Source organism: Plectropomus leopardus, chromosome 6, assembly GCF_008729295.1.
Source record: "Plectropomus leopardus isolate mb chromosome 6, YSFRI_Pleo_2.0, whole genome shotgun sequence".
NCBI classification, from domain to species: Eukaryota; Metazoa; Chordata; class Actinopteri; order Perciformes; family Serranidae; genus Plectropomus; species Plectropomus leopardus.
The window spans coordinates 34931151-34945097 of NC_056468.1; the positions used below are offsets into that span (position 1 = coordinate 34931151).

The window sequence follows — 13947 nt, forward strand, 5'->3', positions numbered from 1 at the left end:
ACTGAAGCTATGAGCACAGAAATTGTGAGTAAAAATACACTTTGGTTCGTGTTACGTGTTGGTCACAATCTGTGGCAGACGGTACAGTTATGAGTATAGATGCACGATAATTATCGGACCGGTAATGGGACTTATGACGTCGGATAATAAAATTTTTAAATAAATAGAACTGATAATAATAAGTATAAATTGCTTTGATTTCGCCCGTGTTGCCACGGTTTCACTCCTCCAGTACTGCACACACGACACAAAGTCTGAGACAAACTTTCCAACTGACCACCCAGTCAATTTATTTTACCTGGTGACTTCTTTGTGTCCATTAAATTCAGACGTTTTCCAATTAAACACAAGTAAACATCGAAAGCCACAAGTAACAAGCTGCCTTGCTGTGTGTGTGCGTATGTGTATGTGTGTGTGTTTTTGTGTTTAAAAGCCATTTACCCTCCAGGCAGAAGAAGAAGATTGACTCCTTTTTAGAAATGGAGCACTAATTGGCTCTGACACGCATAACAACCTAACTTTAAGCAATATATTTTGATGCCTAAACTGAACCAGACCATCACTTTACAGGTGGTCGACCAGAAAACATTCATGAGTTATTTTTACAGTAGTTTGATGCTTAGGTGTGAGGACCTGTTAACTGCACGAGTTAAAGTTTAAGATGTGCATCTGCAGAGATACTTAATCTTTTTATAATTTCTATCCTGGGCCTGCAGCATGTACGCAGTGTTTGCAGTAACCCTCTGATTTGGTCTTTGCAAACAGAAATGATTCACACCTTTATTTGCATACAGAGCGAAGAAGTGAGATCTGATCACAAGTGGTCACTCGGGATGCATGCGGAGACGCACTCTAATGCCAGGAGTGAAGAGACAGACTTAGAGCTGTCCACTCGTGATCAGATCACCCAGAGTGCATGATAATGCAAGTCTGAACACACTCGAAACTACACTTTCTCCACCAATGACACGCACAGCATTGTGAGGATAGGGCTACAGGTAGGGATGGGTATCTGGGTGCTACTACTCTTACCGATACTGCTTATCAGTCCTGTACTTTAATTATACTCTTAACTGTTCATTTGGGGCTGTTCTTTAAGGGGAAATAAATGAAGAAAAGATATAACATTGCATTATTTTCTACATATGTAAGAGCAGTATAGAAGTTAACATTCTGCAAATGCATTTTTTGAACACATAACCATTACTGACTCTAACATACCTGAGGTGGGTGGGGAAACGGGAGATGAACTACGAGCTTGGCGGTTAAATATGATGCACTTTTGCAAAATGTTTCAATAATATTGAATATATATTGAATTATATTTAAGACTTTTTATTGCTAATAAAAGTAAAATTAATTAAATAAAAGAAAAAACATAACTGACATTAATTAATTAATAGGGACAATTTCGCCTAAATGGTTACGGCAACATAAAACACAGCTTTTTTGGTCAAGTTAAAACTCTAGATGATCTACTTCAAATGCTGAAGAATGTAAAACTCTAGAGTGGAACACGTTTACAACAATGAGCATATTATGTGATAAAAGTATCCGTTTGGTTTGCCTTGAAAAAGTTAGTTCATTTTTCATAAAATTAGATGTGGCAAATCTACATGAGTGCTGTTGGTTCCTCTATCCTGATCCGCCTGACATTAAATGAAAAAAAAATATTTTCAAAAATAGATATTACCAGTTATTTTGAGATATCATGATGCAATGTCAGGAAAAACATTATTCATAAAAGCTTTCTCCGAATGTCTTGGCATTTAAAAGACTTTTGAAAGATTGATTTAAGACTCTGCAATACCAATTAAGACCTTATTTTTACATTAACAAAATTAAATGCCTTTTAAAAACTTTTAAGGATCTGCGGGAACGGTGCCAGCCGCTTAAGCACGTAGTAGACTGCCAGACTCCAGTTGAAGATTGAAGAGAGAAAATGCATAATAGACAAATTTCTTAATCTTGTTGCAAATTAGAGACAGAGTTGGTGAGATAAAAACTGTAAAAGATAACGTAATTTAAATAATCTAAATAAATGAGAAAAAATATGTCCTTCATTTCTTTAACATCAACAGTAGAAACGTAAAAACATCAGAGCTCATCAATACTCCAGTCTTTAACGATTCGGCACCAGTCGCCCATTTCATTGAAGGTTTTGGTACCCATCCCGGGTTACAGGTGGTTATTCTACAGTAAAACAGTAAAACAGGCCCTATAGTTTCTTCCCCTTCCATTTTTTTTTCTGCATCCCTTCCTGACTTACTCAAACATCCAGTCTAGAGCTGCACAGTTTGTGCAACAAGCTAACTGTGTCTATCTCACGGGGCCATTAGAGACCGGAGGAAAAACTGAGGGAGAAGTGGGTTAAAGAGGACAGAAAAAAAAGCAGAGGGGAGGAAAGAAAAGAGAATAATATCTTCAGCACAACGCCTCCCATAATTATTAACAAGCTGGCTTTGAATACATGCACAAGCAGACGCAGTAAAGCCTTCAGTCATGAGCCGGCGGCATTAACTGAAAACCCACAGAGGCCCCCGGGGACGCGCCGGGCTCTGGGTGGTCCTGGTCCTCTGCCAAGAAATGCTACAATCCGTTGTAATTGTCTCCAGCACCTTCCAAACACCTAAAACACTAATAACTGCTGTCAGCTCTCATCTCTACCTCCCTTCACCTCTTTGCTCATTCCTTTCTTCTTTTTTTTCTCCCATAAACAAGCACTGGAATAGGAGTTCACTCAGGCTAAATCCGCACTAATAGCCTCGACCTAAGCACCTTCTGATTTACAGTCACAGTGACTGTGAGTCCCACTTTCCACTGCTGCTCCTTTTTTTTCCATCCTCGGGAGAAACTGATGGGAAAAAACCAAATGTGGCTGTGCTCTCATTATAGCCAGTTGGAGGTTAAAAGAAATGGTCTGCTGACTAGTTAGCTGAGGCACACAAGGGATCCGTGTTGTGAATTTGGCTCAGCAGAGCAGGATAGATGCACTGTGACCTCATGACGGGGGACTTTTTGCACAACAGCTGCCACCGTCTTAATGTGCATTTACTGTGCAACATTTCAGAATGAAGTATCTGCAGTATTAATGCAGGAGAGATGTAAGATTAATGCATGACAGGGGAATTCCACAATGGATCCTGCCAGCGTATATGGCACCAAAGCGGGGCAGAGGCAGCGCAAATGCATGAGGTGGGATTTCCACAATGGGTTTGTACACAAGCTAGCAGTGTATACAGTACATTAAGCTGGATGGATGCAGGCGAGTTAAAACAAAGCCGGCTTTCTGCGGCGGCTGCTGCTGTGTATCGTATTCTGTATCCTTTTTGAGGCCGTCCAAGGAGCCGGTGCACTGAGGAGGTCTGAAATTCCAATCCTCCTGACAATATTCATTAAGGTGTGAAATTGAGCTGCAGAACTGGACAGTAATCACACTGTGGTTACTCTCTGCACTCTCGCCCACCCCCCACCTCTCTCTCTTTTTATTCCCACCCGTCAACCCCAGGAGTCACAGCAGGTCTTCCCCACTCGATGGAGGCACTTGGCTAAACTGTTCAGAGTACATTAGCGTGCCCACAGGGGTTTAGCTCACTGAGCTGCTGGTTTTATTTATTGGTCCGTGCTTCAGAGTGCTGGGAGAACTTTGGGGTGGATTGGCTGAGTAACAGTCAATGCAGACGGCCATTGTTGTATATTTATACTGCATTAGCACTGTGTATTACTACAGAAACTAAGATAAGTGTCATCAATTCCAACATGTTCTCTTCCAAACTATGTCAACTTATGACGTTTTAGGTATCCATCTGCATCAGCTGTTTATGCCATTACCGTAATATCAACAAATGCACATGGTGGAATAACACAGCACGGTCCTTACGTTCACACAACAGCACAAGGCAACCAACGCCGCCGTCATGATGGTTAGTATTTGGCAAAAAAAAGACTCGAGTACAAAAGTCAGCTGACCCATTCACCTCCCGATCCCGTGGCTGGCTGTGTTCTCAAGTGACGCTGCCCGTGCGCGTTGCATATGTACATACCTGGTGCCGTCTGCTGTTTTATAATAACAATGTCAACGGTTCTGTCTGAGCACATCTGATGCCATCAAACAGCGTGATAAACAAAGTGCTTAAATGCAGGAAACACTCTTTAAAATCACATTTACACTTTGTTCACCATCAGAGCACGTAGTCTAATGCCAGAATCAGAGTGCAGAGTATGAGCCCAAACCAGGGTCGGGCCAGATCAAGGCCAAAAGGTTGGTTTATTTTGGAAAAAAAAGAAACTTAAAGGTAAAGTTTTGATCTTGAATTATAAAAAAAATCAACATTAACAAACAACATTAAAAAAAAAGATCTAAATCTTAAAACATAAAATCTGCAACTGAAGAAATATGACCACATGTATTAAATAAGTGGAAATTAAAAATAAAGAATTCATTTAAAAATAAAGAATTTATTCAAAAGAAGAACAGAATTAAATCAAAATTACATTTAAATTTACATTTTAATACACTTACTTTTATTTTAAAATGTTTTTGATTTTTTATACACTTCAAGATCAAGCCTTGAGCTTTCAGTTTCAAAATGTATTTTTTCAATCAGTTTTTTTTTTTTCAAATTAACAAACCTTTTGGCCTTGTCTGACTCCATAAGCACAGACCTTTTTTTAAGCCTCTTACCAAAAACCCATTTACAAAACCCACTGACTTTGAGACAAGGTAACTGGGATTGCTGAAACTCATTTTTGTGTTTCAGGACTCATTTCTGTCTTTGACATTCAGTCCTTTTCATCAAAGAGAAAGGAGATTAATCAGGTTTTTCAGTGCAGAAATCCCCAGGAAGATCTCATCTGCCTACACGTAGTCGACTGACCAATAAGCAGGACTTGCTACTGTATTGACAATAGTGTGATCCCTCAACAGCTTCCCACTCACAAATTGAGTCAGAGGTTTTGCTACTGAGAATAAATCTAGCTCTCTGCAGTGGTGGGTGAATGTTTTGCTCCTGTGCCATCCCTGCACCCCCTGATTTTTTACCCTTCACTCTGTTTTCATCATTTTTAAAATGTGCCAGTTGTGCCTCGAACATAGCTTGAAATTAGCTGCTGTCTCAGGGACCCAAGACACTCTAAATAAATAAGGTGGATTTGACAATACAGCCTTTGTTTTTGAAAGGGAGTTCCTGGCAGAGACTTTGTGTTTTTGTCCTCTGGGTGTCGAGTGATTGACAGGAGGCAGAGAGTGCAGCTTCATGTGGCAGCGATGATATTAAAACACACTCAGCTTCAGATGATTGAAATACCAACAAAACAGAAAACTTAAGCCAAATTAAGACTCTGGGATTTACAAGTCCCTCCATTTAATTTTCAATTCCAAATCAGTTTTCAAGTGCTAATTGGTTTTTTATAATGTGCGCAGACACCAAGAGGGTAACAGGAAAGAGAGGGACAAATATTGGCAAAAATGTTAAATAAAAAAGCGAGAGACAGAAATTCCAAGCACTCCCTGCACCCGCTTTAAAAGACAGCAGAACTTTTCCGAAACAGTTCTGCCGGGGAGATTGAGCAGCGTTCAACAAGCACGCGATGCAAAGGACTTCCCAGCACAAGTTACAAAACTGACGCAATCAAACTTGGACCCCAGAGAGAGCGCTCTCCGTCGTCACTTCATAAAATATGCAGTTGGAAACATCCACTCAAAGTTATCCTGAACCAATCCGCTGGAATCAAGTCACACAGAGTTTATCTGAGGCACCCAGTCATGCACCAACTGTGGAGTCCCGCTGTTAAACTGCCTGTTTGCTGAACTGTGGATGCACTTTCTCCCCGACTGCCAAGAGTTTGATCTGAAGCCAGTCGACTCAGGGAGATATTAGGGTTCTCATTCTGATTTCAGGACCTGAGTCTCTGCTAATGTTTTTGCAAAGTATTGGATGAGACAAGAGAAGCAGAGGGGATAAAAACATTTGGAGACTCAAAATAGGGACAAATAGAGAGAAAAGGAAAGTAGGAGAGACAAAAGAGGGCAAGCATGAGAGGAGGTGAAACGGCAAAAACAAACTTGTCCATCTGTCGTCATTCACATGAGCCAGTTTTTTCTCTGTTTGGTGCCACAGTGGAGGCTTTTGGCTAATTGACTCCTTTTAACCCTTAGAAACCTGGACCGGCATCACTTTTTGTGTGCTGCTTTCAGACGTCTTTCACAAGCATTTAAACCTTTGAATCGTGAGAAAATTAGTGTGATTTCTTTCAAAAACATGGGGAGTCAATGAATAACTTGGTAAGAAACGTTCCACTAGCACAAGAAATTTTGAAAAAAAAAGAAAATAAATAAAAAAAATTTAAAGTTTAAAATAAGGGAAAAATGTCTGAAGGAAAAAAGGAAGAAGCTAGGGGAAAATATATATTTAGAATTATCCTAATCACATTAAATTATATTAGAGCACTTTTTGCCATGTTCAGTTTGCCTTATTTATTTATTAATTAATTTTATATATTTTTATATTTTTTATTTATTAAATATATTAATGACACATATATATATATAAAAAAAAGTGATGCAATTAGTGACCTCTAATAATATTATTCAACTTGTGTCAATAGATTAATTATTCATGAATGTTATCAAGAGGGACAGACCATAAACCTATCATTTTTTTATTTATTTTATTTTATTTCATTCATTTATTTTATTTTATTACTTTTTTTTGGGGTGGGGGTGGATTACATGTGTGTAAAATCTTTGGCTTTTGTACTGAGATTTAGTTCAGGTGTCATGATTACTTTTTGTGTATTTTCATATACATATAAAAAAACATACTGGTGTGTGTGTGTGTGTGTGTGTGTGTGTGTGTGTGTGTGTGTGTGTGTTGTGAGTATGTTTCTGTTTATTGTTTCTAAAATCAATAAATCTATTGTTGGGGAAATAAAGTCATAAATGGAAAGTATATTTCCTTTGTATAAGTTCTAAGGTCTATTAAATAACCTTGCATGTGCCTGAATAGAGCATATTCATATTTAATTGTTTCTACATTAAAATTAAGTGGAACAAATGATACTTGTCTAAGTGAGTCTCATCTTCCAGAGAAATGAAAACATTCAAAACGTTTGACGGTGAGCTTTTGCTTCCTCAAAACCAAAACTTCTGCTGGAAGTTCATCTTCCTGAGTGTTACTGTTTGTGCACCTTGTTAGTGTTTGAATTTGAGCCAAAACGCCATTCTGGCCTCCACAATGGCACCCAGAGGGCACATTAAGTCACCTGACATCCGCGATACTCACTGCGACAGTGTGTGCTGTCGTGCCGGTAGGAGCCGGGGGGGACAGGAAGCCAGGCACTCGCCGCTATCAGCGCTCAGCAGGGGCAGCTGGGAGCCACACGACTGGCAGTCCCACCTGCTGGAACAGGCGGCACAGGATGACTGGCAGGCTGCGGAGGGAGAGGAGAGGGGGGAAGAAGAGTCTGTCAGTCACTTCAAAAATTAATTTTCTCTTCCTATCTGAGCTTCCTTCGTGGTTTACAGGGCTGCCTGTCATAGCTTAACCTGCTCGTAGTGGAAGGCAAAAAAAAACCCTGAGAAACTTGATTCGTTCATTCATTTTTTAAAGGTGAATCCCATAAAGTCACAGTCAAACCTGTGGGTTGTTTTAAGACTGTGGAGGCAATCCATTAGGTATATTTCAATGAAAATGTTGCACACGACGATGAGGAAAATATTAAAAAATGGGGGGATGTAAACAAAATCTGAATCAAACACATAACGGTGGAAATACTCTCAAAAGAGTGTAACAAGATCGGGACTGAAACATCAACAAATTTCTCTCTACTGCTTGAAATAAATCTAAAAGAAGCAGGAGATTCTGCACGGTGCTGAAATCACATCACCAGCCCCGCGCTTTGCTCATCAAAGGGACTGTTGGGGATTTTGAATATATACTCAGTGTATCACATGCAGCAGGTGGCAGGTAGTGCATTCTCAATTTATAGCAAAAGGCCAACCTAAAAAAGTCAATATCAGTCAAGGTAGATTCTGTATTCAGAGTATTTTTACCACTTTCCGTCGCTGTCACACAGCTGTTTGGGTCAGAAAGTTCCTTTAGCAGCTGTAATGTGATCTGACTAAAACGAAACTTCACATCGAAAAACACTTTCAATCCAGCGTCCACCTACACAGAAACTGTATTTTTCAGGTAGGCGTTATTCAACAGTGTCTGAAATACCTTTTGATATCAACCTCTCTTTACAGCATGGTTATGCTGAGTCAAATAGCGCCCGCTCAGTCAGCGTCAACCAATGACATTTTATGCATCCTTGTGCTTCAGGTGTTTACGCTCCGGGATGCGGTTACCTCGATATCAACAAATCCAGGCATGATGGGATGAAGCCGCATGGCCCCACCAATGTTCACATAACAGCGCAGACTGTCAAGATGGTTCGGATTTAGGCACCAAAGTCAGGGGTGGTTGGTTAAAAAAACACACACATCCACGTTTTCAGGAGCACGTCATCGGTTTCTGTCTGACCGCGTTATCATCTGACGCATTTGTGCGTGTTGCATATGAGCACAGAAGGTGGTTTTTGGAGTCAAACTCGACACTGAAAGCATTGACCCGAGCAGCGCTGTTTGATGAGTCCTGAATGAGAGCAGGTTCGAGCTGCGCGGTGCACGCCCGTTGTTTCTACAAACCAGCTTCTCTGTGTAATACACTGACTGTACGTACATGTCTGACTCAGCCCCTCTTCAAAAACCCTGAACTATCACTTTTTTTTTCCATTTAAAAACTGGATTACATTCACTTTGTCTGCACCTACATGTGTGGCCCAAAGTGCTGTTAGCAACAAAACAAGAGTAAGTCAAGTTTTTATTGATTAAAAAACAACAACAACAGAGTAACCTGCAACATTTAAGACTGAAGACATCCCGACATCATTTTAAAAACGTAAGGGCAGCAAAGAAAGTTGCGAATATTAAAAACAGGAATACACCCTTTAAGATGAATTGCTGTATACTTCATAGCAAAATAACAAATGCACTGTATCATCCAAATATTCAGATTAAACACACCCTATATACTCTTAAAGATTGTTCACTTTGGCAGCTAGATGCTGTTGGGTGCAACGTAATCTACTTACAGATATTTCCATAAACAAAATAATGAAACGGTTGCATATGGAGCGGGAGAGAGACCGCAATGAGCAGACTTCAAATGTTCTTTAATGAGAAATCTCAAGATTACAGAATAAAAAGCAACTAAATCCCCTTTAAACCTCTCACACTCCCACTCACACAGAGATAGCAGGAGGAGAGGAGAGGAAGAGGAGATGTGAAGACAGAGGGAAGAAACGATCAGGATCAGGATGATGATGACAATGGAGATTCGAAGGACAAAAAAAAGATTATAAAAGAAGTTTTGTGAGATCGACGGACTCAGAGGCGAAAGGAGAAAGATGTCAAGAAGATGAAAAGAAGTTTTGGGGAAAAGGAGGGCGGAGAAAAAGGGACGAGAAAAGAGACAATCTTATCAACAATGCGAGTTTGGGCTCACAGCTTTATTTTCTGTCACCCACATGCAAAAAAGTAAAAAATACAGAAATTAGGCTGTGTGGGATTAGCAGAGGGAAACTGGACTACTGCTGGTTTTCTGCACCCACAATCACAACTAATAATACTGCAATGCTGTATCCAAAAAAACCCCCAAAAACTATTAACTATGTGAAGCAGAATTTCAATTAAATGCACAAATCAGAATCTGGATTTTCTAAAATAATCCATAAAAATTTGTTACATCAGGTTGTTCATCCTTCACTATAATTTAATATTAATGAAATGAAAGATCTGCAAATGTTTTTAGTATCATAAGAATCTAAAAATTAAAAACTACATTAGTTTATTTACATTAAATGTTCGAAAACACTGACATTAAAGCAATGACGTTTTTTTTTTGCAAAATCATCCAAATTGTCTGTTAAGTGGAACTCAAGAGTCAAAACACACACAAGACGACACTTCAAGCCGTTTTAATGACCATTGTAACCGATAAAAGCTTCTTTAAAAAGCTTTCGTCATCCTTTTTCAGGACTGTTCATCTCTGCTGATCTCTGCAGCTGCTTCTCAGAAAAACGTAATGTCGACTTGAGCTACTGTTGTGACGTTAATGCGCAGGATGTCCCACATAATCCTTCATTTGTGGCGACCCGCCACAATTAAAAACAACTGCCGCCACACATGGAGTTTTCTATTTTTGGAGCAGGGCCGTTCATTAGGAGCACTGCTGGGATATATATGTTTTGTTTTTTTTTTGTTTGTTTTTTGGTTTTTTTAACCATGTTTGGCATTTGGAGAAAAATACAAGTTATATTCCACGAGTTGCACTGTCACAATCAATGCTGCTGCTAGTCAGTGACATATTCCAAAAAAAAAGAAAAAACTACCTGGAGTATATTGAAAAAAAAAATCTTTTTTTGTGGGTTTTGGTTGGTTAAAATCAGCTCTATGAATGCAGAAAATAATACTAATGTATATTATTTTTTCAAGATTGATTTTGAGAAGTGCATTTTGTTCGTACAGAGATACGAGTGTGTGTAATATTAAAGCGGTGTTAATATTTCCTGTTGTGCTTCTCATCTCCCATTGCCAGTTTGTTTCTTTAAACATCACAGGTGATCAGAAAGCAGATTTCTAATATTTTTTTCTGTATGCAGGAAAATAAAAGAGCCCTTTTTCTTTATGCTCATGTAAACATCACATCTAAAAATATGATCATAGGAACAATAAGCCACATAAACAGGTGATTCATGTCTATGTAAAAGCACTCATGGGATGTGAATTGTTTTTTTTCTTCTGTTCAAATCTGTATATATATATATATATGCCAACCTTCCTAATTAAAAACAAAAAATAAAAAACATTTTCTAGATCATGTGTAACAGATAAATAATTAACAAACATAATCATAATAATCCTAATTTAACATTCATGTCTAAGAGACCAAATAAACATATTACAGAAAAACAAGCAGAAATATTTCGTATTGCTGATGTTTGACTGCTATATTTGATTGAATGTAAGTCTGAGTCATATGTTTGGTAACTTCTGTGTCATATAGTGCTGCTACTGTCTGTTCAAACATGTTTTTTTATTCTCAGTGAGCAGTTTTCGATTTGAAAAAAGTTATAATAGCATACAAACACATTCCTACATTCAGGACCAAAGCGCCTCTTTATATTTCTGAAGTGTGGAAAGGCTGTTTGAGATTCAGCTGCTAGCATTAGCAGCGAGGCTTCAGAGTGAATACCTTTATCTGTGCCTGATAGCTTTACGGCGATGGGGCGTTTGGTGTTTACAGCTTCATGAATAGCTGTGGGCAGTAAATGTCTGGCTCTCCAGGAGAACAGGTCAATGGGATGGTAGGAATTCAATGCAGTAAAATGCTAAGGAGATTACGCCAGTCGCGGGTCAATGCTCGGTCAAGGTGCTACGGCTGGTTTGGAGCTGGGCGAACGTGATCACGATCACGCTCAGACACCATACATGAATAAAGGATGAAGAGGAAAATATAAACTCCGAGTCACACACACACACACACACTTACACACAGACACGGTTGCAGTCCTACATTTTAATGCTTTGACTGTTAATATTTCCTGTTGGACGTGGAGCCAAAGGTTTATTCTGCTTTCAGCGGCTGATAACTTAAAGGTTATCTTCAATCTAGATCCCCTTTACGATGTTCTATAAATAATTCTCTGCAGGGAAAGACGCTGCTCAAATCTGGATTTTATACAACTGCAACTTTCTGTTCCAAGTTAGATTTAAGACTTTTTAAGACTCTTTAATGTCACTCTGAGTAAAATTTTACACCAATTTTACAAAACAAGGAAAAAAAGAAGCAATCAAACAAAAATGAACTGACATCAATAAGGGACTTTTTTTTCTGAATTATTTACTTTAACATATATCATTTTTTGGCCGAGTTCAAATGTTAGATAATCCAATTAAAAAAAAAAAAACAACAACTTTCTGAAGTCAAACAAATGCAAAACAGCGAACATGTTATTAAAGTATCCATTTGGTTTGTCTTGAGCTTCTTCATCAATCATTTGATTGGATGCGGTAAATGTATGTGAGTGCTGCTGGTTCCTCTAACCTGATCTGGCGTGTTGTTAAATTTAAAATTATTTTAAAAATACAAAAAATACTTTCAGATTTCACGATGCAATATAAGAAAGCTTTTATCATATCTTCCTCCCGATGTCTTTGCATTTTTGAGTTTTGACAGATTGAAGCAAGACATTTTAATACTAATTAAGGCCTTATTTTAGATTAATTAATTTAATTCCTTTTAAGAACCCTGGTCAGGAAGTGCAGGTACTAATACAAGTATTGTGATAGAATAAAGCTTTAATGTCCTGCTTGCAAACAGCAGTCATTAGAAGATAATTTTATGTGGACTACACAGTTTGGCACCTCTGTTGTCATTTGACAAAAAACCATCAGAGAAACCAGCAGAAGACAGAGGGAAGAAAAAAGGAGGGAGCACCGCTAACCACAGGCCAAACCCCATTTTATCTAAAAAACAAATAGCTGACGGAATAAAAGACCTCATAAATCTGTTTCTAGGGAGGTAAAATCTCCACCTTGAGGGAAGCAGATTAAGCTGACGGTGTAGACGGTGCAGAGCAAAGCTAAAATGTTGACAGTTAAATCATTACTTTACCGAGTAAAATCAAACAACAGAAGACAAAACATGTATTAATTAGATACTGTGAGCATCCCTGCACTGGTGTATTGTAACAGTGTGGTGATGTATGTGCAAAGAGCATTTGTCTGCAATGTCAAAGTGAGATGGTAACAAGAGGAGGGGACCGTCCTACCTGCACACACTCGTCCTTCAGCGTAGTATCCAGCTGGACAGACGAACAGACAGCGTCCAAGGTGGAGGAAGGCCTTCGGGTCCCTGCAGCTCTCACAATGGTCGGGAGACCCCGAGCATGACAGGCAGTCTGCATGGCACTGGACTGGAAAACACACATTTCATTCATTTAATTTAGAGTTTTGTAAAAATTCAATACATTTGCATTTCAAGCAAAACTCTGGACACTGGATGGAAAAAAAGATAATGTATGCATGACTGCAACACACGCACACATTCAATTTCATGCTAATTTCCGTCCATACATCTGGACAGACGCTGTTGGTGGCACTTGAAGAGCTGAAGTCTTACTCTCTCGCTCTGTGACACAACCATTTTGACATTTAATTTTATGCAAATTCCATCTATCAGATTTTGCTCTGCACTGAAACTCAGTTAGCAGAGGCAGACGGATTTAATTTTGCAATACCACACACACACACGTACGCACACACAGTAAATTAAATTTTTTAACAAATTCCATCCAGTACATTAGGCTCCACAGTCAGACTGTGGCAGCGATGCTAGAGAAGTTTCACGATGTAAAATGTGCCCAGCGGTACTTTCTGAGTACATCTACTGTCTGCCAACAAACTCCAGTGGTGCATTTTGCGATGATGTGTCTAAGTGCTTTCTCTGCCCGCACTGGTTCCCAGTTGGTCCGACATATTACCAACAACTTATGAGCACAAGCTTGTCACTTTAATGCATCGAGCAACTGCACTTAAAAGTCCTTGTGCACCGAGTAAGCCGGTGCGTAAACATTTTATTTCAGTACTTAAATGATAGATTACTGCATCTGGAAAGCACCTTAAAGCAGCTTCTGTGCTCACCTGTTGGGAGCAGCTGCTGTTGACAGTGACCATTATTTCACTCACTATTATTTCAGTTTTTACTGTAAGACCACTAAAATCAAACTCTTAATCTCAACCGTGCTTGATATCATTTTTGCAACACTTTTTCTGTTGCTTTCCTTTTTTTTCTTTGGCGCAGAAAGACAATGTTCCCATTTTTAATCCTGCTCTGATTGTAT

The 13947-nt window shown here is 39.0% G+C and overlaps 1 protein-coding gene across 1 annotated transcript in view; it reads right to left on the reverse strand.

Annotated features, from left to right (window-relative positions):
- Nucleotides 1-13947, reverse strand: part of fras1 (Fraser extracellular matrix complex subunit 1) — a 307798-nt gene that overhangs the window by 168963 nt on the left and 124888 nt on the right. Inside the window, 3 exon segments of the mRNA XM_042487917.1 lie at nt 7284-7323; nt 7325-7431; nt 12877-13020. Coding sequence (XP_042343851.1) covers nt 7284-7323; nt 7325-7431; nt 12877-13020 — 291 coding nt within the window.